This window comes from Salminus brasiliensis, chromosome 1 (genome assembly GCF_030463535.1).
Source record: "Salminus brasiliensis chromosome 1, fSalBra1.hap2, whole genome shotgun sequence".
NCBI classification, from domain to species: domain Eukaryota; kingdom Metazoa; phylum Chordata; class Actinopteri; order Characiformes; family Bryconidae; genus Salminus; species Salminus brasiliensis.
The window spans coordinates 57620035-57645173 of record NC_132878.1 but is presented as its reverse complement, the minus strand read 5'-3'; the positions used below and the strand labels follow the sequence as shown (position 1 = coordinate 57645173).

The following is a 25139-nucleotide window of genomic DNA, read 5'->3' as shown; positions in this document are numbered from 1 at the left end:
AATGTAGAAACTAGAACTACCTGGATTATCATGGAGTATAAATTACATTAGTAGAAGGTTACAAATACAGTAAAATGAACAAAATGCAGATATTGTAGCACAGTAGTATAAAATGAACAAAAAAAAAGTTTTATAGCATCTGCTGATATAATTTCGGTATGTAGTTATTTTCATATTATCTACCTATAATGACACACTACACCAAGCTCCCAAAGCGAAGGCTGAGACCAAAACAGCTTGCTGCCATGCTATATAGTATGCTAAAATATGACACCACCATTGGTAGTCCATTCATGAGTACTGTATGTAGAGAACAGTATGTGATTCCCTGTGCAAACACACACTGGTACAACTCTGTTAACTGCCAGGTTTAGTCGGTTAAGCAGTTAACTATGTAGAACTAGTAGTATGTTGAATGTATTTGAGCAGGACACTTACGCAAATGTGCTGGACACATACCTACAAGGACTGGAAATTAATACTCTTGCTGTAAAATAACCCAAAAATGATTTGAATCCCTTTTTATTAAACAATTATCTAATAGACTTACAATTACAATTTCCACCATGTAATTGTTGATTATATGGGGGAAATCCTTCAGCTACAAAAAGTATTTCTGGTGATTCTTAAAAATAAAGTTATATTAAAACAAGCATATAAACCAAAATAAATAATTTGTTATTTTAGCTACAATAAACCCAATGTATTGATGTTATAAATATGCTTCTAGAAACATGAAGCACCGATTTACTGTTATGACTTGCTGCATAGCCAGCTGCCAGCTTCTGGTAGCATTCCTGACCAATGTTTCCTGAGCCAGGGTGTTCTTTTCAGCGTATACTTTATTCTTCCTCCTTCAGACATACCCCTGATCCATAGGCCCAGTTTTGTTTTAATCACTCCAAAGACGTTCAGGTCTATAGGTCAGTGGTACGTCTGGAGAAGGAAGAAGTGGGCGTCACTGGACCTCCCAACAGGACAGTTAACCCAAGCGTACCTTAAAGTCCACCAAGATTTGGTTTCAGAAGAAGTCCTGGAAGATTCTGGAGTTGCCTGAAGAATTTGGTTGCAGCACGCAGAAAGATTTCCTTGTGGTCTTTTATGTAGGACATTTGTAACGTAGCCTTTTATGCTACTTTTTACAGCTTATCATAAGCGACTTTAATTTTCTATTAATCTGGGAAAAAACAGGAAAAAATATTTTTGGAAAATGTAACTGTGGTGTGACATTAGAAATCAATTATTTTCTTTTTGTAACAGTACATTAAGAACATTTTCCACTTTTAATATGATTATATTAGATTTATTTCTATTTCTAGCAATTCAACTATTTAAAGTGCTCATTTTTGAGGCCGACCATGTACATCTTAAAGTTCGAGACCAGTGTGAGGTTATCTTAAAGTAAAGAAAATATTAAAGATTTTTTTCGAAGAATTTCCAAAAATTACTTCTTAATTCTTAAATCGTTTTCTTAAGTATAAACTTAAAATAAAAATACAAGCACAACTAACAAGAAACTCTTTCAGAGACTTTTGTGAATCCGGTCCCTGTTCCTAAACACAAACACCAGACACGTGCTGACCGAGGTGCTGCGTTTAAAGTAAAGGCTAATCTAAATCGTGTGTGAGTCTGTTTTTAGCGAACAATTCCTGAATATGTTGTTATTTCCATCTTTGTAATGCGAAGTTAATGGATTTATTTATGCTGGAAAGTAAATGTCCCAAAAAGTAGGACACGCCGCCGCCTGCTGGAGCTGCGGGAACATGGCCTACTTTCACACGCGGAACTCAGTTGTGCATCAGCTCAGAAATCACCCGTACCATCACACGTTACACAGAGGGGCGGGTTGGCCTCTGATTGGTCGGTCCCGCTTCGTCGTTCGGTAGGCGGATGCCTCTGATTGGTGTATTGCGAGTTGTTGTCGAACGTGATTGGCTGGGGAAGCTGACTACTGCTAGTGCACTTGGACCATAAGGGAAGCACGCAAGGTCAGCTATTATTTTATGTTCGGCTTTATCACTTCTGAATTAGTCTGATATCAAATCCGCATCGGGACGAGGCTCCTGTGGTGTGTAGAGATGAACAGTGGTGTAGAGACCCAATCAAACAGAGCCTCAGTGTCCCGAGAGACGTAGCAGATGGTGCTGACAGCCAGCGCCTGTGTGTGTGTGTGTGTGTGTGTGTGTGTGTGTGTGCTGGTTATGATTGTGTACTGTCAGGTTCAGTCTCGACAACTCACTCACTGACAGTGTTAAAAGAGCGTGTCTTAACCAACAGCAGCGTACACTCCTCACAGCAAGCGTATAGTATCTCTCTCTCTCTCTCTCTCTCTCTCTCTCTTCTCTCTCTTCTCTCTCTCTTTTCTCTCTCTCTCTCTTTTCTCTCTCTCTCTCTCTTTCTCTCTCTCTCTCTCTCTTTTCTCTCTCTCTCTCTTCTCTCTCTCTCTCTCTCTCTCTCTCTCTTTCTCTCTTTTCTCTCTCTCTCTCTCTCTCTCTCTCTCTCTCTCTCTCTCTGACAGGTGTGCGCAGTCACTATTCAAGAGCATCAACTGATGCTTACATTTGTTCAGGCTGGTCAACACACAGTATGTCCGAAAGCTTGTGGGTACCTGCTGTAAAGTTAAGGGTATCATTATGGAGCTTGTCCCCCGCCTTGCTATAGTTACAGCCTCTACTTTATCACATTCATTTGGGACGGGTACTGATCTTAAACACCACGCCAACTCATCCTAAAGATATTGGATGGAGCTCCATCACTCCAGACAACACTGTTCCACTGCTCCACACTTCATTAATTCAACAATTACATTTACATTTATGGCATTTAGCAGACGCTCTTACCCAGAGCGACTCACAAAAGTGCTTCACTGTTTACTCAAGAATAATCTCAGCTAGTTTGAAAAGGCTAAAAATTCAAGATTTAAAGTTTTGACACTACTAAACACAAGTCAATATGGAGACCATAATAATCTACTATTCTACTAGAGGTGGGCATTTGAAGACAGCGAGCATTGTATGTGGTGCAGTGTAGCCCCCGATGGAGTCTGGCAAAACCATTTTAGCCTAAATGCCACCACTGACACAAGCTGTAACTAATACAAATTCAATTCTCATTCATATTAACTATGAAATGTTAATACTAGTAATAATATCTACAGGTCTATAAAGCCCTGCTTGCTAGTCATATTGCCAAATTAAATCAAATAATGTAAAATAACCAATCTCACTCACTTATTTGTAAATGCAAAATGGCTTTCTAGAAATGTAGCTGTAATACTTTTACCAATAATAATTTCATATAGAACTCTTTGAAATCTTGACTAACTTCATCTGCCCCACCTGCTGACCAAATGCAGAACACCTTTAAACACGGCTAAAATCTAAAATACGTGCAGTCAGTGAAGGCCACCGGCTAATGTCTGGCTGCTCTGGCTCTTCTGCTTCTGTTGCTGTTATCTGTGGAGATTCTACAAGCTGCCCACCGGTGTGTCCATAGCAGGCACCTTACTGTAGCAGGATTCAGCAAGTAGTGTCTTGGATCCTTTTGGCATGTAGTGTATCATCACTTTGCTGTCTCAGTTTTGGACGCTGCTGTGAGGAGATTGTACACATATTCTCTGCCATAAGCTGTGGCTTGTTTTTTTTACACTAGGGCAGCATATGCATGAAATGGTCAATTATTCCAATTATTTAATTATTGTTTTAAACTAATCAAAATGAATTGATCACATCTATACCTTGCCAGTAATTCTTTAACATGGATAACTGCAAGAAGCAAATAAAACTGCTGTAAGTTACTTGTATATTATTTTAGGAATATGATTTTCTTTTCTTCTTATTTGTGGATAGCCTGTGTAACTCTATTTATTCTACCTTTTATAATCACAGATTTCTTTGTCCTAACCTCTCAGTCTTATGTCCTAGCACTCAAACCTCTGCACATTATTGAAGTTTATTATTTGAACAACTTCAGATTTTAAAGCCAATGCTGTTTCCACAGATCATCCATAGATTTCCTATGAGTGACTAAGTCAGTGTGGCTCGCAGCATGTTGACTGCAGGAAAGACGTGCTCGTCTCTGGCAGCTAGGCGGCTGCTGGGTGCGTATGGCTCTCTTTGTCCCGCAGTGGATCAGCAGTGCCGTAGTCGGCGTTTCCAAACAGCTGTCCCACACAGAGATGAGGTGCAGTTGCATGAGGCCTGGGCCACTTTGGCAAAGAAGCAACTTAAAGGGAAGAACCCAGAGGACTTGATCTGGCGCACTCCAGAGGGCATCTCCATCAAGCCTGTCTACACACAGACAGACACGGCTGCAGTTGCTGATGAACTGCCTGGTGTGTTCCCTTACACCAGAGGGCCCTACCCCACCATGTACACCTTCAGACCCTGGACCATAAGACAGTACGCTGGCTTCAGCACAGTGGAGGAGAGCAACAAGTTCTACAGGGACAATATTAAAGGTATCAAAATGCACTAGTACCTGAATTTCTCAGAAAGCTACGGTTTACATAATGTAGTGACATTAATGAAGAAAGCCTCCCACTGACCTCCACACGGAAATATATGTATTAGTATGTACTTTCACACTGATTAACCCTTTTGTTAGAAATAGTGGTCAAGCTGTGAAAAAAGGCATGGTAGAAAGACCTGAACATAATTGTTGGTATTTTTTTACATGCTTGGGAAATTGGTGTCCTGCATTAATACCACATGTGTCAAAGTTAGTGGTAGAAAAGAATCTAATATTTTTATACTTTTATTTGTAGTAGTTGTGTTAGTAGCAGTAGAATCTCTTTAAATGCATCAGCTATTGCTTCTAGACACACCATCATCATAACCTTTTCTTTTGGTAATTTTTAGACAGACCTTATTCAAAAAAGCATGCGCTGGAACAAACACCATCATCACTTCTGAGATGTAGTTTAATCTTTGTAAATAATAGGTTAAGAAAAAAGGGAAAAAATACCCCACCCTGCCAATCCTGAACTTGGTTTAAACATTTACAGTTAGTTTCCTCAATGTTAGGCCTATATATAGGCAAATCTACATTGCTGCCATCTTGGGGTCTTAAATGTGAATTTAAGGAATTTAAATATCTACTTTGTACTTCCACTCTTACACTGAGCCCAGTTTCTACTCTGTCTGTTAATGAAAATGTATCATATGTCTTCACACACCTCAGTAACGTAGCAAGACAAATTGTACATGGAACAAGATGATGAATAGTGTCTAACTACACACTTACAAATTGTGCCTAATAAAAGTAACCAGTAACTTTACACAGTTGCACATCTTGTCACTGTATGTGCTGTGTTGGTTCCTACTCATTATAGAGAATAGATAGATATGCAAGATATGCAGGATAGAAGGTTTCTGGTAAGTTGTGTAGAATCAGATCAGCTACAGTCTGTAACCTGTAACATGTCTGTACGGCCTGTAACCGACAGAATGCATCTGTATGGAAGGTGTACCTAGTCAGTATAAATACAAAGTGCCTGATAAACTGGCAGTAATAATGCAGTATAATAAGCTGGCGCCGCATTTATGACCAGCTTATTGGCCACCATGGCTAGTTATTGACAGAATCTTGTGGCAGGCCTGATTTCAGGGGCTAAAACTTCTAATAACTGATCATGTTGACCAAAATAAATTTAGGTTCATGTTTTAGAGTAAGATGTTTCATTTTTATAATTGTTTAGTTTACAGCAGAAACTCTTCAGTGGCACAGCTGTCAGCTTTAGCCATACTCAGGAAATCACAAGTTTCCAAGAATCCCAGCACAAATTGTTGGTAATTATTGACACATTTTTGTCAGTACAAAAAAAAAACCATGAATTAATGTTCAGTATTTTCAGCCAACTGAAATGAGTCCGGCCCTACTTGTTGAATAAGATCACTACATGCAGTTGCCCAATTCAGCAGTTTTGGGGTGTTTTCACACCTATAGCTGGTTCGTTCTGGTCCGAATCAGTTAATAAGTTTAACTTGAAGTGTTTTCCCCTTGGTTTGGTTCTTTTTACACAGGAAAAAATTAAGAACACCAAAAAGCATCACAACAAACCATGTGAGAATGTTCCTTCTGCTGTCTGTGGTGGGAGTAAGAAAGCATAGGGAAGTTAGGGAATACAGAAAGTATTTCATGGTGCACTGTGTAAGATGGCATTTGTTCATAGTTATTATTTAGGCAGTATACCAGGTTAGAACCTGGCTACGGGAGCTGTTTAGCTCAAACTTGTGGAGTTAACCTGATAGTTGAGATTGAAGGTCAAATCACGTTCTCACCGCAAACAAACCACTCCAGAGTTGTGTAGAATCGTAGTTGTTTGTGCATGCGTTTGTTTTTTCCCCTGCGCATTACAGTGACTTTCTTGTCTTTTGTTTCAGTAAAAGAATTGCATCATGATCTCGAGACCTTTCTGCCCTCACTCATTACCTTTGCCTCTCTCTTTCTCTCATAGCGGGTCAGCAGGGCCTGTCTGTGGCCTTTGACCTGCCCACACACAGGGGTTATGACTCCGACAATCCCAGAGTTCACGGCGATGTGGGCATGGCTGGTGTGGCCATCGACACCGTGGAGGACATGAAGATGCTGTTTGATGGCATTCCGCTGGAGAAGATGTCTGTCTCCATGACCATGAACGGGGCAGTGATTCCCATCCTGTCCATGTTCATAGTGACTGGCGAGGAGCAGGGCGTGGACAAGGCCAAGCTAACCGGAACCATCCAGAACGACATCCTGAAAGAATTTATGGTCCGAAACACTTACATCTTTCCTCCAGAGCCCTCCATGCATGCCATTGCCGACATTTTTGCCTACACATCCAAGGTATGGACTAAACATTGGGTTCTTGTATTAGTGTCATTTCTGCCTCTCCTTCTGTCTGTTGCTTTTGGAATCACTTTTCAGTGCCCAAGAAATGGCAGTGCATTGCCATTGCTCTTAAAAGCATTGTCTGAATCTCAAGACTCAAGAACAAAACCTGTTACTACTACCGTTATCTAATTAGAGGACTTTTTTTTTCTTGTCTTCCTGCAGCACATGCCCAAGTTTAACTCCATCTCAATCAGTGGCTACCATTTACAAGAGGCAGGGGCTGATGCTATCTTGGAACTGGCCTACACTATTGCTAATGGATTGGAGTACTGCAGAACTGGCCTAAAGGCTGGCCTCACCATCGATGAGTTTGCACCCAGGTTAGTGATGTCTACAATTATATAGACACCTGTAGACACATATTCCAATCTGCACTATATGTCCATAATTTATATGTCCAAAATGTTTTGTTTTTTAATTGGGATGTGTATTGTTTTTCTGGATATCTGGAAAATTCTGGATTCCTCATAATAATATTCTTCTCAGTGTTTCAGTCAACTTGGATTTGCAAAGCACAGAAATTCAGTTTTTACATATATATCAAGTAAAAGGTGCACGTATTTGTCACTATACTATGAACAGCGAAATGTGTCCTCTGCATTTCACCCATCTGTAGTAGTGAACACACACACACACACACACAAGTGAACTAGGGGCAGTGAGCACACACAAACCCAGAGCGGTGGGCAGGCAACTTCAGGGCCCAGGGAGCAGAGAGAATGAAGGGCCCTTGCTCAAGACCCAACAGCGAGCCTGGATATTATATATATGTGTGTGTGTGTGTGTGTGTGTGTGTGTGTATATATATATATATATATATATATATATATATATATATATATATATATATATATATATATATATATAGTGTGTTTTAGCTAAAGCTTGTAAAAGACTTTGTGTTATGTTCTATATATATCTATAGCATGTAAAAATGTTCATGCTGAAACGCAAACAGTAGGGTAATTGTTTCCCTACTTAGCTCATCCGATCATTTCTAATAAGGCAACCAATAAAACAAGAGTAAAGGAAGATTTACGTAAGATTTATGCATATTGTGATTAAAAATTCAAAACTCGTTAATGGAGTTAATGTTTACACAGACGTGGGGGGGGGGAATTACACCTGCCGTATTTTTCGTCCTCTAAAATAAAGCACTGTAAGTGCTAGTTTCTTTAGTCTGTCCATTCAGAGATGTGTTGTTGTGTTTAACATAAAGACATGCTCCACTTTTCAAAACAAGTGTAAACGTGTGTATGGGTTATATGAGACTGGCCACTATGTCCACTTGCTGGTTCTGGCCTTCCTGCAACATGCTTCTGCGCTTCCTGCCACTCTGTGTGGTTGGAGTCCTTTATAATCCTCCTAGTAAACACAAGTAATTATGTGTGGGTACATATGGTGTGTGTGTGGGGGGGTTCTCAACATGACATAATGTCATGTATATATTAATATAGGTTTTTTTATAAGTACATAATGAGTTTGACCCAATTATGCTTGTCATCTAGGTTATCATTCTTCTGGGGCATTGGGATGAACTTCTACATGGAGATAGCCAAGATGAGAGCAGCACGGCGTCTGTGGGCCACTCTGATTAAGGAGAAGTTCCAGCCAAAGAACTCAAAATCCCTCCTCCTAAGAACTCACTGTCAGACCTCAGGATGGTCCCTGACTGAGCAGGTCAGTTCAGTTCTGCTTACTCACTGCAGGGTGTCTGTCGCTGTTGTTACTTGGTTAATAAGATTCAATGTGTCTGAGACCTACTGTCAAAATTTGCTGCCCAGTGTGTCACTCTTGTCTGAGGTAAGTCACAGCTTGTACAGACCTTGTCTTTTTGTCCTGTTTAGCCCATCTTTATTTCTAAATGAGTTACAGAACAATGCTTGGTGTCCTAAAAATACCCTATTCATAACCTGTACATGCACTGCTGTTTTCAGCTGATTGAGTTAAAAGCACAGACAATGGCACAGCATTGTGTTTAATGCAGTAAAGCACGAAATGTCATTTCATACTTGATCATAGTTTGATTTGATTAACCGCAGGACCCTTATAACAACGTGATTCGGACTGTAATTGAGGCCATGGCTGCAGTCTTTGGAGGCACACAGTCCCTGCATACTAACTCCTTCGATGAGGCACTGGGTCTGCCCACGGTGAAGAGTGCCCGCATTGCCCGCAACACCCAGATCATCATTCAAGAGGAGTCTGGGATTCCCAAAGTGGCCGACCCCTGGGGTGGTTCCTACATGATGGAGTCACTCACTAATGATGTGTACAATGCAGCCATGAAGGTCAGGAAAGAAGAGAAGGGTTCAGGGTTCATTGAAAAATGCATATTATATCATCACTGTCTGACAAAAACCTTGTCTCTCCCTTTTGACTTTTTGACAGAACGCAAATCTGACAGTTGTTCTTTGTGTTGTGTCAAAATTTCAAAATGTCAAAAGTTTTGGAAACGCAAGGTTTTTGTGTGACTGTGTCGATATACAGAAATACACACTTAAGGATTAATCTTGCACAATGAGACTATGAGACCCACTAGGGGCTGACTTTGATTTGAAATCCCATCCATATCTCATTTCTTCTGCTTTACGCTACTGTATTTTCCCTTCTTTAATCAGTTCATTGATGAGATTGAGGAGATGGGAGGAATGGCTCGAGCCGTGGCTGAGGGAATCCCCAAACTGCGCATAGAAGAATGTGCTGCGCGTAGACAAGCTCGCATTGATTCAGGTACAGAAACCAAACATACTGTCAGATAGAGCTGGACTGATTATGCCCATTGCACACTGCAGCTTTTCCCCTAATTTCCCTTTCTAGTACTTTTCTGTGGAGATTATACAAGCTTGCCTGCATGAGCAATGGATGCATCTCACTAATTAGGGATGTCTGAATACCTTTGGACATTTGATGTATTTACATTGGAAATTGGTTGTGGATTTTGATCTGTTGTCAATCGTTCTGTCCATCGCTACATCCCTACAGACACGGATGCCCATGGGGAGTTTGTTTTCTCTTGCCCTCTATGCCTCTTGAAGGATGGTGGGTCAATCGGAGTTTTGTGTGAAGCTCAAACTGGCTTTAGATTCAAAAAACATACACAAATAAAGAAAACGGGCATTCCAAATGTTTGTATGGAAGAGTTATGTAAAAGAAATAAAAATAAAAAAAAAGGGTTCCCAAAAATAGCAAACATTAGCCTTAAGGCAGATCCATGTTACAGCTGGATGCAGATCAGCAGTAGAATTCATGGCCTGTACTCAAATCAGAGTCACCTCCAGGGCAGTCAAGAGGACGGTTTTGAGGCTATAAATGATTGAGAAGCCATTCACAGATGAACGGGCGCTCAGGCACGTCACACAGGTGCCCTCGTCTGCACAAAGGACAAATTATTCAGTGGAGCAGAACACACAACCTCTATATTTTATACCTGCTCCTCCAGCTGCTGTCCAAATACATTCTTTTAGGGTTTGTCAGCACTGATATAGATATAGTATGAACACTGCTCGGGTTGTCTTTCAGTTATATCCGTTAAGGCCAAAATGCAATTAACATTTTATGAACTATTATCTAGTTATTGGTGCAATTAATGTCCAAAGGTTATATTGCAATTAATGTCCAGTATATATGCAATTAAATCTTTGCAGCGGTGTTCTAACATCCAGTGTAGAGTAGAGGCTGTTACTGCAGCAAAGGGGGAAAAGCAAGCTCCCTATTACTACCCTGGATTTCAAAAGAAACTTTAGCTGAGCATGTGCCTACAAACATTTGAACATATATTAGCTGATCAGTTGACCATCTTGGAATACATAGAAGCATTAGTCTGTGTGGCCACAGATGGTGTTCTGCAGCTGACAGAGATACCAAATAAATCATGTTAATAAATCAGCTGTAAGAGACATTTCAGTGTGTCAGAGATAAGAAAAGTGTTGGATTCAATAGTGTATTGAGTGTATTCTTCATATCAGGCCAGTGTTATGTTGTAGTTGTGCCAGAGCCTTTTAATACCTATTAGTTAACAGCAGTGAAATAACCTGTGTTTGTACTGGCAGACATGAGATATTGTTGAGAACATCACATTTCCATTTCTGCAAATGACAGTAGTTGCAATGCTTACATCAAGCCACAAGGGGGCGCACAGTCTAGTCATGTCTAGACAAATCTGGACAGGTCTTGTCATTTGTCTCTCTGTTGCTTGTAAATGTTATTGGTTACTGTAGGTATTTTTTAACATAAAGTATTAAATTGTGCTTGTGCTTGTGTTAGAATCATCTGTGTTTCACAGTAGATTCAGTAGGTTGCTTCATCAGCTCGTTTGCCTGGTGTCTTCTGCTAACGAGTGAAGTATTTCTAACTCACAGACATTGCTTAAACATTTGCACAGCTTACGAGTGGTGTGATTATGGCTAATGTTCAATAAATTGGCCAAGGGCAAATCATTAGCAGCTGTAAGTGGAAAGTTCAGTTGATACTCTGCATGTCACCCAAAGTCCCTGTTGGAGAGATGACTAATGAATGAATGAGCACTTAAATTATCACTTACAAAGTGTTGAGACCTGTGCTTTGCTTGTAAAAGACTGGAATTCCAACATAATACATCATGAGAATGATCTGAACTGTAGGCAATGTGACGTAAGTTTCAAAATCGTTTTGTCCAGGTGTTGTTCAGTGTGGGTAGATATTCTATCCCAAGCCTTGTTTTAACACACATTTACAAAACACCAAACCTTGATTCCAAATCAAATAAGGTTTCCAGGTGAGACATACACTGCAGGCCAGTGCTTCTCAGTCCTGGTCCTGGAGAACTACTGCCCTGCATGTTGCAGTGTTGCAGGACACCCAGAAGGGCTTGAAACTAGTAATTGAGTTGCTTTGGGTATATTAGAAGAAGTGAGAATAAAATGAGAAACCATGAAGTTCCCTAAATTATCTTTAAAAAAGAAGAACCATGTGTAACATAAAGGCTTTATATAAAGGCTTTATACAAATACATAAAGGCTTTATACAAATTTACATAAAGGCTTTATACAAATAAAAAAAACCAAGTGCTTCTTCTAAATCATCATCCATAAAAATCTCTGATTGAGTGCAGCACCATGGTTTAATACTAATGCTCTGTGCCAAAGGTTTCAAAACAAATTCTCAATGATGTTTTCTGTTCTTTCCTCTCTAAGGTACTGAGGTCATTGTTGGGGTCAATAAGTATCGGCTGCAAAATGAAGAGACCGTGGAGGTCCTGGCCATCGACAACACAGTTGTCCGCAATAAGCAAATTGAGAAGCTCCAGAAGGTCAGAAGCCTCTTGAGGTTGTGTGTGTGAGATGTGTGTGTGAATGGAAGGATGAGAGCTCTTATGGTTGTCATTTTCCTACTAATGCAGTGTGTGAAATGAACTCTTTCATCTTGTGTCCACCCAGCCTGGTTGCTGGAAAGCCCTGTAGAGTTACCTAACTGTCAGGCTGAAGTCATCTCTAGCGTAGAACAGGACTCATGTGTATCCCCATGACTGGGCAACTTAGTCAGTCAGGAGGCCTCAAATGCGTAATTGAAGTTTCAGGGCACATTGAAGATTTTACAGTTTAAAGTGATTGATTCTGACTCTTTTCATCAAACAGTGCGTGACCTGTATGCTGGCACAAAAAACAGCTGAGACTGTTTTCATAGGTTTTGAGCTTAAGCACATCTCTATTTAGTGCTTAGTGAATACCTTTGTATTGTGGGAAAACTTATGGGGGAAATATTTATGGGATTTCTGATATTTATTTGATTTTATTTATTTACTAGTTTTTTACGTTTGATATAAAATGTTTTTTTTTATATAATATTACATTATTTACTTTGTTTTGTTGATTCACGTGTCCTCTGCCAACCGTCTGCATGTTTTAATACACAATTTCTAAATTTAAAATATTGTAAAAAGTAAAAAAAAAAAAAAGCAAGTAAAAGGTGCCATCACTTTTGTACATGCCACATTTTTGGGCAGGTTTTTGCAATATATAAAATGAATGCAATGGATAGAAAATATGCTGCAAAATGTTTTCCTTTGTTTTTGCTTTTTTAATATAATTTTTCAGATTTGTTTGTGACTACATGTGAAAAACATACAGTGGTCAATAAACCTGGTGTCTTGCTGGGTCAGGCGTAGCAGTGAATACACAGGGAAACACTTGCAGGGTTGGACGATGCAAGAATTTTATGACAAAACGGAACACAGGAAAACTAAGTCATAAGAACAGCCTAATCAGAGGTACAGCAATCTAAGAGTCAAACAACAAACAGAACTTAACAACGCAGTCTGGGCAACATAAGACACCTGGGACTGGGAGGGTTCTGAACGGTATAACAGGGAATACATAAACTGAGCACGCATGAACTAAGGGGCAGTGAGGAGGGTACAACAGAAAACAAAACCTATGAACCAAAAACTGCAAAGCAGGGCTTTGGATCAAAAGATATCACGAGAGTTAGAAACCGTGACAAACCAACAAGACCTAAATAACAGGGCAAACAAGGAAACGTAGACAACAATAGTCAGAGCAAACATGAAACATCAAGATCAGTGTACTTCCCCTTTGAGCAGACCGTAGAACGCTGTGGTACAGAGGTTGCAACAGAGATTTCTAATTTACGGCAACGAGAGACTGAAAAGCCTCGGTTTATGAAGCCCCAGTCCCAGGTGTTAGCTGCATGCGCGTCTGACTTACAGAATTCCTGGTTCCTTATTTGGGCCTGGGGGCGGAGTCTGGGGATCGCCCAGGGGAGAGCCAGACAACGCAGGCCTGACACCTGGGTGGGTGGCACAAACATCCCTCCATTGTTACTACAGAACACTGATAACCTTGTGCACACTTATTTTATATATATATATATATATATATATATATATATATATATATATATATATATATATATATATATAAAATCTAATCAATGGTCTCCAAAGTGAGGGGATGGTGATGTGGCCAAAACATTGTGCTTCTCTAATAGGAATAGACAAGATGAAATAATTGTCTATAGTGTGAAGCTGAAATTTCCACAATCTTATTAGATAGAAACTGTGCAAATCAACCTAAAAAATTGGTTCTGTCATTGTAAGTATAAAATAAGCTAGAATCAATCAAATTCAACCTAGGTTCGATGGGTTGCTGGGACACTCCTTAAAACGTTTTCTTAAAACTAATTTCTGTGATTTTAAGCTTTCTGTAACCAAAACATGTTTTGTGAAGAGAACTGGTCTGCCTTGAGCTGTATTTTCTTACTTTAGTATTTTTCTTTTCAGAAAACAAACAAAGGTTTCCTGTCTTCCAGGAGGTTCTGATGATGTTTTGGTCAGTTTCAGTCAGCATTCCATTTTCAGTTTCAGTGTCTTTGACGCAACAGCGTTCCAGGAGAGTAAGTGCCATTTCTAGTATGGTTTTTTGGCCCTGGAAATTCACAACAATGGCCTTATGTCTCCACGTTGCCCAGGGCCATGGCATATTACGTGTCATTCTGCTAAGGTCACTTAACCTTTTGCCTTGAACTGGAAGTTAGATCAGATAGAAGAGGTTAGTGACGTCCACCTAGACGTCCAAGTTGCAGATGCCGGGATTTTCTGGGACTTTCTCTTACAGACATTACAGATATTAGCGGATCAAGTAATGTTCACAACTTCTAGTCAGATTGTGGCCGTTCTTGTACTTTGGTTTTTTGTATTTATTTTTATTTTCTGACAAGCACAAAACATTGGTTGGTGTGTGTTCAGTGTCAAGGATTGTTGTGGTTCTTATCGTCATAGAAAAGAACTGTTTTTTGTTTTAAAGGGGAATTCCACTGAAAACAACATTACATTCTTCACGTCTCATTAAGCATTCTGGCATCATGCACATAGTTTGATGTGCTCACTACTGTCTGAGATGCTTTGATCGCATTTTCTGTAGAACTGCAGTGCTGTTCTAGACATTGCTTTTTTGTTGTCTTTGGAAAAAGACTAGAGAATTGATTTATTTCCTGAACGGATGCCATTTTCTCAGCTGCCCTTATTTGCCATTGTGTGTGTGTGTGTGTGTGTGTGTACTGGCTATAAGTTGATTGATTGAACCACATTTTTGTTTGTATAAGAAGATTCAGTTTTATTCAATTAGCTTCCAAACAGGACATAGGGAAAATGCAGTAGTCTGCAAATTCAGGATCAAATTTTTGATCATCTGATGAAAATGGAAACTACAAACCTGCATTTCTGTTATCCCGCCATGTTGTGTTTGCATGGTACAGGCATCATTCTTTATAGATGCACTTATAGCATATGGAGCTATCACTAATAGATACCTTTAATTTCATCTCATAGTCTGAAGATCCAGACATCTAGCCCCACATAATACAAGACAACCACATTTACCATTTATGTTGGACACAGAGGAAATTTGACCTCCACCTTAATCCACCCATGCAGTAAACACACACCGTGAAAAAGTGAGCATGCATGCCCGGATCAGTGGGCAGCCTTTGGGCCTTGCTCAAGGGCTCACCAGTGGCCGCTTAAGCTAGCACACATCAACAAGCCCTTTCTGAGTTAAAGTGACTGTTTCAAAGTGTAAGAAAGGGCAGTGGGCTTCCTGGATCAGGGTTGCCTTAGTTGTTATTGCCATGGATGGAAATAATACTGAAAGTATAAGTATAAAGACTACTGCCACTGTAATTAATTCATTAATAAAGACAACTTCTCTTGGAAGAGTAAATAAGTTAAATATTAAGTTAAAATGAATATTTGTTTCTGTTTCTGTAAGGTTTCACCTGGTTTAATTGGGCACTTCAGCTGCCCATTTTCTGCATTCAGTGTTAGCCTATACACCAATCAGCCATAACATTAGTAAAGCACTTATTAGCTAAAGAAGATTTGGTTATTTGGTGAATTTTCTTGTCATTTTAATACTAGCCAAGAGGTTGTTACTGTTTGAACTGTCTGTTGATAGTCTGGTTCTGGCTCGACCTCAGTACTAGAGCTGTACCTGGGGGGAACTCAAAGAATGACAGAGACAGGTCTGTACTCAAATGATTTCCCCTTTATTGGTCAGAAAGGCAGAGTATATATACATTTGAGAGGAAGAGAGGCACACATAGTCATTACGTAATCATGTGATAGGATAATAGAGACATTGACGATCATATGTTCGGAGCCTCAAGGAGGGTCATGACGTCTTGGGTCGACGAGTCTAAACAACAGATAATTTGGAGACTTGTTCATCTACTAACACTGTCATTAAAAGTTATGGCCAGATCATATGAAGCACAAGCTACGGCCTATGTGTCATACAGGCCTAAATCCCATGTCTATCCCACACTCACGGTTATACACTGACACAGATTCTAACAGTTATCTTCTATATGTCCCTAACTAAAACAATTCTTTCTTATAAAATCATGAACCTTTCAAAGAACAGATGTTGCAGTTTGTTTTACGTTGATTCATCACTTACCATTGTCTCAGCTTTCTGTATTTCTTGAATGAAATCTCTGGTCTGAGGCCTTCATCGCAGTGCTTTGATAGAGTTACTCTGTGCGTCGTTTGCAGGTGAGGGAGAGCAGAGATGCTGATGCAGCGAAGAGGTGCCTTGCTGCTATAGAGCAGTGTGCTCGTACCAGAAATGGTAACCTGCTGGAACTGGCTGTGCAGGCTGCAAGAGCACGGTCAGTCATTCTTAATTAGGATCATTTATGTCAGGCCCTTAAGGCCCTTACATCAAATTAGACCTACAGCTGTAAAGCAGCCCTGTGGACAAAAATAATGGCCTTTTATAATTGGCTTACTGTCAACAACGGCAAGTAATGCTTCACAGGCAATGTAGATTTCAACAATAGCACAGTAAAATCCTTGGACACTGGAACCATATACTCACAGTTCTGCACGCTACTATACAGCGTGACATATTTACCCATTTAATATTGCAGTTATTGCAGATGTTAATATTATTAGATATTATTATTATTATCACTCATTTATTCTAGCATTATAAGAATGTAAATGTGAAAAAGTTATTCTATGCAGAACAAAAAAAGTCATCCTTTTCATTTTACAGGATGTAAATAAAAAGTTACAGTAACTCGTAATGTAATGGTGTAATTGTTATATAATTGAATAACAGTATTTAAATAGTACAGCAAAATATAACATTTCTGCGCTCACATGTACAATATCATCGAAGGCTTTATTGTGCAACATCAAAGAAGTACTGAATATTCATAAAATAATTTGACTGCTCATAAACTAAGGTTTTTTCTTGTGTTGTGCAGGTGTTCGGTAGGGGAGATCACAGACGCAATGAAAGCGGTCTTTGGAGAGCACAAAGCCAGCACTCGCATGGTGAGCGGAGCATACCGCAGCGAGTTTGGCGAGCATGAGGAAATTGCCCTAGCGCATAGCCGGTAAGAGGTGCAAGACAGCCCTCTGTGGCTTATCACCATTAAACCACCAGGGAGCTCTGCTTTTAAGAGGCATTATGCCTTGAGTGTTGTGCAATTTCAAAGTGCTTTTAAAGGAGATGACAAAGTACTTCAAAAATGAAGCCTTGATTATAATGGCTGAAGGGGTAATAACCCTGTGTTTCTGGGTGTGATGTGTCTTATTGTGGGTGCATTGTTCAGGGTTCTCCAGTTCAAGAAACATGAGGGGAGGAATCCCCGCCTTCTGGTAGCCAAAATGGGACAGGACGGTCACGACAGGGGTGCGAAGGTCATCGCCACGGGATTTGCGGATTTGGGATTTGATGTGGACATTGGGCCTCTTTTCCAGGTGGGTTAAATAATTTTTACATCTTAAACCAACGTTTAAAAATGCGTTAAAGGGACACATATGTAAGGCTTTGACTGGTGAAGAACCCAGGCAACAGTTGTCGAATGCAGAGTCTTGCTCATCTCAGCTTTTAATTCCTGCAAAGTAGTAATAGGTGTCCACGTGGACTCTCACTACTCTCCTTTTTCTATGATCACTTACTTTGTGAGGGTGGCCTGCTCTAGACAGATTTACACATTTCCCATATTCCATCAATATGTCTAAATGATAGATATTTTTGATATAAATGATAGATATTTTGACTTTTACTCTTCAATAAGCTTTTCTCTGAATTGTGCGGAGTTTTCTTTGGTCATCATGGTGTTTTTTGTAGCCTGGAATACTGATTAACCACTGACTGGGCCTTCCAGACAGGTGTCTTTATACTACAATCACTTGAGACACATTCACTGATCTCCATTTCACTAATTGTGGGACTACTAGCACCAACTGCCTGCTGGACCTCTGCTAAATTAGGTCATTCTCTTTATAGGGGGTGAATATTCATATAATCACTTATTTTTCATTAGAGAGTTTTATTTAATTGACATTAGTTACTGCTTTCACTTTTATATTAAAGAGTTTTTTTTTGTAAATGTTTGTGGAAAAAAAAAAAAATTATTTTGACCATAAATTCATTTCTAAAAGCAATAAAAGGGGAAAACATCCAAGAAGGTGAATATGTTTATAGGGACTATATGTCCAGCTGCTAAAAAAGTTCTGTGAGGAAGGCCATAGGAAGACTGTAACACTGTATTACTCAGGAAATGTGTCCAGGCTATTATAGTTGATTCTGAGAAAGGGGTTCAGAGGTACTCAGCGATATCCTGAAGACTAGTGGGTTCTATCATCACGTATAGAACACTGAACTCTCAATTAAATCTCAAATCTATTACAGTGGCTCAATGAATTTAAGCCTTTCTTACATTGTGGAGTGGATCAAAACATATACTGCTGGGTAGAACTGCCTTTTCTCTGAATCAGACAAATCCTGTTCATTCAGTCATATACAGCGAGCCCTTCACGTGTAACACAACCAATAAGCGACAAAGCTATGATCAGGGTACTTAAGAGATGCCTCTTTAAAAAAAAAACTGCAGAGCCACAAGTGTTTATCTTTGCTGGAATACTCTAAATCTTGTATCTTTTTTTTTTACATAATGAGCTGTGCTGTTGGTGGTCGTGTAAGTGGAATGAGATAGGTGTTGATCTAGACGTGCTTATGTTGGTGCACTTTGGAGAAAGGCAATAGAAGAAATGCCCTTCATTATGTTCAGACAGTCCCTATTACCCCATAAGATCTCTAACCCATCTTCTGATCCTTGTTGGTAATCCTTGCTACACACAGAAGTTACATACTGGGTTTCATGTTTTTTAAATCACCCTTGGCCTCAATGTCTCTGTGTGTCTCTGAGTGTGCCTGAAGGCAAGATAATAGCACTGTTTATTTTTCTGTCTGTCTTTGTTGTCTCTTTCCTTGATGACAGACCCCACTGGAGGTGGCTCAGCAGGCGGTGGATGCAGATGTGCACTGCGTAGGGGTTAGCACGCTGGCGGCTGGACACAAAACCCTCGTCCCCGAGCTCATCAAGGAACTGCGCAACCTAAACCGCCCAGACATTCTGGTCATCTGTGGGGGAGTCATCCCCCCACAGGTAAATCCTGACCAGCTGACTAAAGCAGATCAGATGTGCAGGAACCACACCAGATTTGACTTATGCACACATCCACATCCATTTACGTATACATACATTAGTTTTTATGCAATGTAAGGACATAGGGTTGTATATATATCCCACATATTGTTTATACTTATATGTGTACAGTTTCATGAGGAATGGACCCATATAAATGGTCCAAAATTACATCAGTAAAATCTCTTTACTGTGGCAGACACTGAAAAGTCTGTCTGTCAGCCTGTTTCACTTAGAGAATGAATAAAACATGCCATGAACAGGAGTGGCAACACTTTCCATAGACTATATTCATCTAATCTAGTCATTTTGGCCTTTAAAGATGTGGGTTTAATTTAAAAAATCTAAATTATTTAAAAAATCTAATTATTGGGCATTTTGTCCAATAAAAACATGACAAAATTCACCTCGACACACATGCTCAGTACACTGTCCATTATCTAAAAATGATATTTTAAGGGACCCATATTTAAGAAAACATAGTCATTCTCTCAGCTCTGGCGAATGGCACATTTTTACCTGTGACCTGTGTCAGCAAAATATTATAATATACATATTAGTTTTAAAAGAGAAAAGGAAATGAATATGGCAGCAGAAGAGAAGCAAAGGGGAGCATATATACATTATTTAACAACCTCCACTCTTCTTGGAAGACTTTGCTCTAGATGATGGTGCATTCCTGCGAGAATTTGATGACAGTCAGTCACAGGAGCAGCCACTAGATTAGTAAAGTCGGGTCTGAGCATCTGTAAGCTGATATAACAGAACTGCCAGTTAGTGCAGTCCTTTAAGTACGTTCATCTGGTCCAATGACACGAACAACAAACTGTAAAGAACTGAGAGGTTCCATAGCAAGACCAGTAAGAACAATTGGAAAAAACTTTGTTCTTTTCTAAATGGTAGAACGGTTATAAAACACTGCAGGACAGAGTGTTTCAGGGCTAGGAGTAATGACAGTCGTTCTCTCTGCTATGAGGATTATGTAAATGAAAGATTCACCTTTGAATGACCCTTTAAATAATCATTAAATTATTTTAATGGTATTGATGTTTTAAATCAGGACCTCTGCGAAAATTTGACATCGCCTGCAATTAAAGGAGATGTTGAAGGACAAAAGAATAATATAGCCTACTGAGTGATACGGTGTGTTCACTTAACTTCGTAATCGTTTTCCGGGATTCCAGATATGTATTGCATTCATTCCTGACTTTTTTTTTTTTTTTTCATTAAATGAGGTGGAATGCAGTGACGCAAATGCTAGGACAATAGATTGCTCTCTTGAAAATAGTGAAACTGCGGACAAGCTGTAAATGGAGGTGGGGTTCTATAGTGTAGTCCTAGTGTACACTTACCATGCAAATTGCTGCCAGTGGTTCATATATGTAGCTCATTAGCAGTCATTACATTCCAGTATGTAGTTAGTCAGCGCACACAGATAGCTAATGTTCACTTAGCATCACACTTGCATATTGTATGTGGTCCACCGTAATTCATTCAGCTCGATCTTCTTGGAATTATATTTTTAGGCATGGGCAGATATGAAAAGTTGAAGAAGTGCTGATTTGTGAAGTTCTTGACATTCCATCAGTCAACTAAACATAAGACATAGTAGCCTGCTTTAGAAGTTCATGTTGGAACAATACTGTGTTTTTATCTTTGTTTATCAGACACTTTTATCATACATTCAACTTATCAATATCACAACAGCAGTTGTAGATATGACAGCTGAAGCTTCCAGTTCTATTTGCTATCATTGTCAACCTTAAGTCATAGCCTGTACCCATGTAGTGTCTTTTTTTTCTCCGAGAGTGTGATTACAGTTATTGAGTGATCTTGGATGGATAGTGAGTGTGAACTGGCCTAAGTGAAAGCTGTAGTAGTTAGAGTAGACATGGAAATCCATAGCTCAGTAACTGGTTGAACAAAGTCTATTTGCTTGCATTGCGCAGATTACCCTTTGAGTGAAGCAGGTAGTGTGTTAACCTAATAAGCACCTCACAGTTCCATTCCTGGGGAACGCAGCACTGTTCAGTTTAGTGTGTTTTCTCCACTGGTTGGATCTGAGCAGCTTTAATAGTATGACAGTATCTAAAAAGGCTCAAATTGAGGCTGACATTCTGAATTTTAAGCTCACAGGCGTTGGAGTGCACTGGCAAAGCACCAAAACTGAGGTGACAACACTGTTTCTGTCTTATATCCTGCAGGACTATGCGTTTCTGTACCAGAGTGGAGTTTGCTGTATCTTTGGTCCGGGGACCAGAATCCCCCAAGCAGCAGTGGAGGTCGTCGACAACATAGAGAAGAGTCTGGAGAAAACTCGTCAGGCTATGTAACTGAGATCTGGAACGTTTTAGTGGAGTCCTAATGGCAGTTTTTTGGAAAGTCATGGGGTAGGCATTTATCTTGGAACAAGATGTTGAAATTTGATGGCACTATGGTTACCAAGCATCTCTGTTTTTCTTTTTGAAATTTAGCTATTAAACCAAACCACTGTAAGGGTTGCAGTGTTTCAGATGTGCGAATAACAGCGATCCTATATGAACAGTGTGACGTTTGTAAGACTGATGAACTCATGTCATTAGGGTAATTATGAGGTCCTAGTGAACATGTGCTTTATTAGAAGTTTGTGCTTCTTCATAATTGTTTTGTATGCAAGACTTGGGTGTTGGTAACTACCTTTCTGCTATGTTAACATTGTGTTATTTTCACTAACCCACAAATCTTTTTTTCTACTCTGACTTCAACTTGTTCTCTTTTGTTAAGAAGTAAGATGAATCATATGCATTTGATTGAGTCAGAGTTGTGCCATGTCCTCTTTGCTTTCATTACAAGACTGTAGATCTCAATCTGCCTCTTTTTCTGCATGATGCTCAGCGTTTCCCCCACTCAATGTACAACAGAGAGGTTCCTTATTCATATATTAACTAGTCCACTATGATATATTGTAGATTTAATATGTTAAATAAGACATCTGTCCAGTGTTGGATTTGACAGCTGTGCCTTATGGGTGTTCTTGGGTTTTGTCTTTATTTTATTTTATTATGCACATTCAGATGCTTCAAAGTCCTGGCAAAATGTCTGGCACCTTCTGAGCTGTTTTTGGCTTTTTTTAAGCAACACTAAAGCAATCTGCCTGCATTAAAATAAAAAAATATAGTAGAAGAATGATTTGTACCTTACACTTCGGTTCAGCTCAGTGTCAATAAATTATGTGAGTTGCCTCATTGTTGGCTCTATTGATTTGGCTCTATTGATAAAACAAACAGCTTGGTCAGACCACAAGCTGAAACTGAGGGGATTTAAGCCTTACCTCTAATCTCCCTTTGAAAAGCTTTCAAGGGTCAATATCATTAATACTGTTCATTTGGCAACCTCTGACAAACCTCCTTGATAAATTGATTGATCTGTCCATCGACTAAATCTCACATGTGAAATGCAAATGTATTGAGGTGACAATAAGATAGTTGTCCTTCAGAATTGGAGTTTGGGGGGAGCACACTCAAGTCTTCTTCCCCTAGACTCATATCCATATGTGTTATCATTCCTGGTCTGCATTCCTTTCATTCTCCAGCAAAAAAGAACCATCCATAAAAGTATTATGGATGGTTTAAAAAGAGTATGATGTATAGACACGAGCAGATGATAAAAAAAGTGCAATAGAAAATTAAACAAAGACAATAAACATTTTTCCAGTTATGGAAACTCTTTTTCCTTTTGCTAAAGAGAAAAATGTATTGGGAATGTTAGTGAAATCTTGGAAAAATTGAATAACTATGTTACCAATTTTTTAAACAGTTTTGCTCTCACAAAAATAATTATACATACAGAGGGATTTGCATTGTCAGTAAAGATATTCATATTCAGTAAAGTGCTGATAAGTACATCCATTAACCATGTGTGTAAAACTTTATTCTGAGATCATTCTAATATGCTCATTATGTGTATGTATGCTGTCATTTATGGAAGTCATGGAAAAGGTCGAGAGGAAAGGTCTCTGCAAGCAAGTACCAGTGAGAGTGGGTTGGATTATGGAAAACAGTAGAAAATGTGAAAAATGATGCACATTTTACCCTGAGTGTCAGCAGTGCTGTAGTAGCATTCCAGCTTCACCCTATATTGTCTCTTGGCTTTCTTGGTGGATCTGTGTAGGTCATACCTGCTGTTTTTTTGTAGTCATCAGCATTGCCACAGACAAATGTAGGCTCACACCATGGAATGTGAAGCAGTTGTCTTTTGGCCCTCATCCAGTGAGAGCTCACATGTTTCCAATGATGCTCTGATCACTCCAGGCCTGGCTGTGTATTAAATGGATTGAACTGATTTAAAGATTGCACCCAGCAGGGCATAAAATGGTTTCTGCACAGTGTGTGTTTGATTTTCAGGGTGTGAGTAGGTAGTGTGAAGAGGAGCCAACACTCCTGCCAGCAGTGTCAACAGTGTCGTGTCATTGAATGGGCATATTGAGGTCAGTTAAAAGGTAATGGACTTTTCTGTCAATGTCGACTTCACAGGATTCCTGCCACCTATCCTGTAAAGTCCACTTTTGATGCACTGCCGTAAGATTTTAGCATGGAATAAATGCTTGGAGGCTCTGTGTTCTCATCCATGTAGGCTTGTCTCCCAAAGGCTGCTCAGTTCACTTCACCCTGACTGCCAGAAGCAAACATGTTTAACACTGTTTGTTTTGCGTAAGCAAAGCATCTAGCTGCCATAACTGCTGTCAGAGCTTATAAACATGAGCAGTCAGAGAATACAGCATGAAACCCAACTAAATATGAAAGGGTGCGCTTGGTAACATTTGCAGGGCTTTTGAATGTCAGTAAAAGCAGATACCAATGCATTCTGTGATGAATTGCATGTTATGCATATTACTATTATGATGAATTAACAAAATGTGAGTGTAGTTTATTTTTAATTAACAGGATGAAATGTTTAATGGTCTTATGTTGAAATGCTCAAATTGTTAACAGAGTAGCTCGTACAATTCCTTCAGAATTAGAGTTAGAATTATGGCCAGGCACAGGGTTAAGGTTTGGATTATGTCTAGGATTAAAGTTTAGGTTACATTAATTTCAAGTGTGAGCCACCATCATCACCAATAATGTGCTATTGCTAGAACTTACCTTTAAGGCTTACTGCTGGTATTTCTTAAGTATTGCTGCTGGTCTTATGTAAGTATTGGAACAGTGAGAATGTTTGTCATTTTATTTCTGGACACCACCACAGTGCATTTGATATGAAGCAATCAAGCTGTGATTGCACTGTAGCTTAATTGTTCTTGAGTGTTCTTATTGTTGCTAAGCTTGCCAGTGCATCATTTTTTTTAAGAATGGACTATATTGTACTGTATTGGTTTGTTTTCTCAGCCAAAAGATGGCCTCCTTCACTTGCTTCAGTAAATCCTTGGACTGCATATTGAGAGTTTCCATGAACAGCTACCAATTGCATCTTCATCGCTTGGAATCAACTCCTGACCCTTCATCTTCTCAATTTGTCAATAAATAATAAGAGAACAAGCCACACTTGACCATAGAAAAGCTGATCAGTTTATTGTCCAATTACTTTTGCGTTCATGAAAATGAAGACAATGCTAAAATAATTTCTAATTAGTTAATGCTTTATGTATAAACCCCTTAAATTACGGTAAAAACGGTAGATCTACTCCTCACTCACATCTTGAGTGCTTCATATGCACTAAGTGGTGTACAGATGCGAAATTGCAAACACTGGCACTGTCCAAATACTTATGAACCTGACTTTATTTA

The 25139-nt window shown here is 39.4% G+C and overlaps 1 protein-coding gene across 1 annotated transcript; it reads left to right on the top strand.

The window, feature by feature from the left end:
• Positions 1-1933: 1933 nt before the first annotated feature.
• On the top strand, positions 1934-22599 carry mmut (methylmalonyl CoA mutase). Its single transcript, XM_072683030.1, has 13 exons — positions 1934-1988; positions 4000-4459; positions 6458-6825; positions 7036-7193; positions 8382-8553; positions 8916-9164; positions 9495-9606; positions 12048-12163; positions 16424-16539; positions 17143-17274; positions 17494-17641; positions 19168-19335; positions 21579-22599. The coding sequence occupies exons 2-13, from the start codon at positions 4048-4050 to the stop codon at positions 21705-21707; spliced, it is 2280 nt and encodes a 759-aa protein (XP_072539131.1). The 5' UTR covers positions 1934-1988; positions 4000-4047; the 3' UTR covers positions 21708-22599.
• Positions 22600-25139: the final 2540 nt, after the last annotated feature.

What these genes read in the sequence shown, in the direction of transcription:
- mmut (XM_072683030.1), top strand. Translation starts at nt 4,048, where the DNA reads ATGTTGACTGCAGGAAAGACGTGCTCGTCTCTGGCAGCTAGGCGGCTG. An exon ending in TGTACAATGCAGCCATGAAG is followed by an intron (nt 9,165 to 9,494) that starts GTCAGGAAAGAA and finishes TTCTTTAATCAG; the next exon opens with TTCATTGATGAGATTGAGGA. An exon ending in ACAAGCTCGCATTGATTCAG is followed by an intron (nt 9,607 to 12,047) that starts GTACAGAAACCA and finishes TTCCTCTCTAAG; the next exon opens with GTACTGAGGTCATTGTTGGG.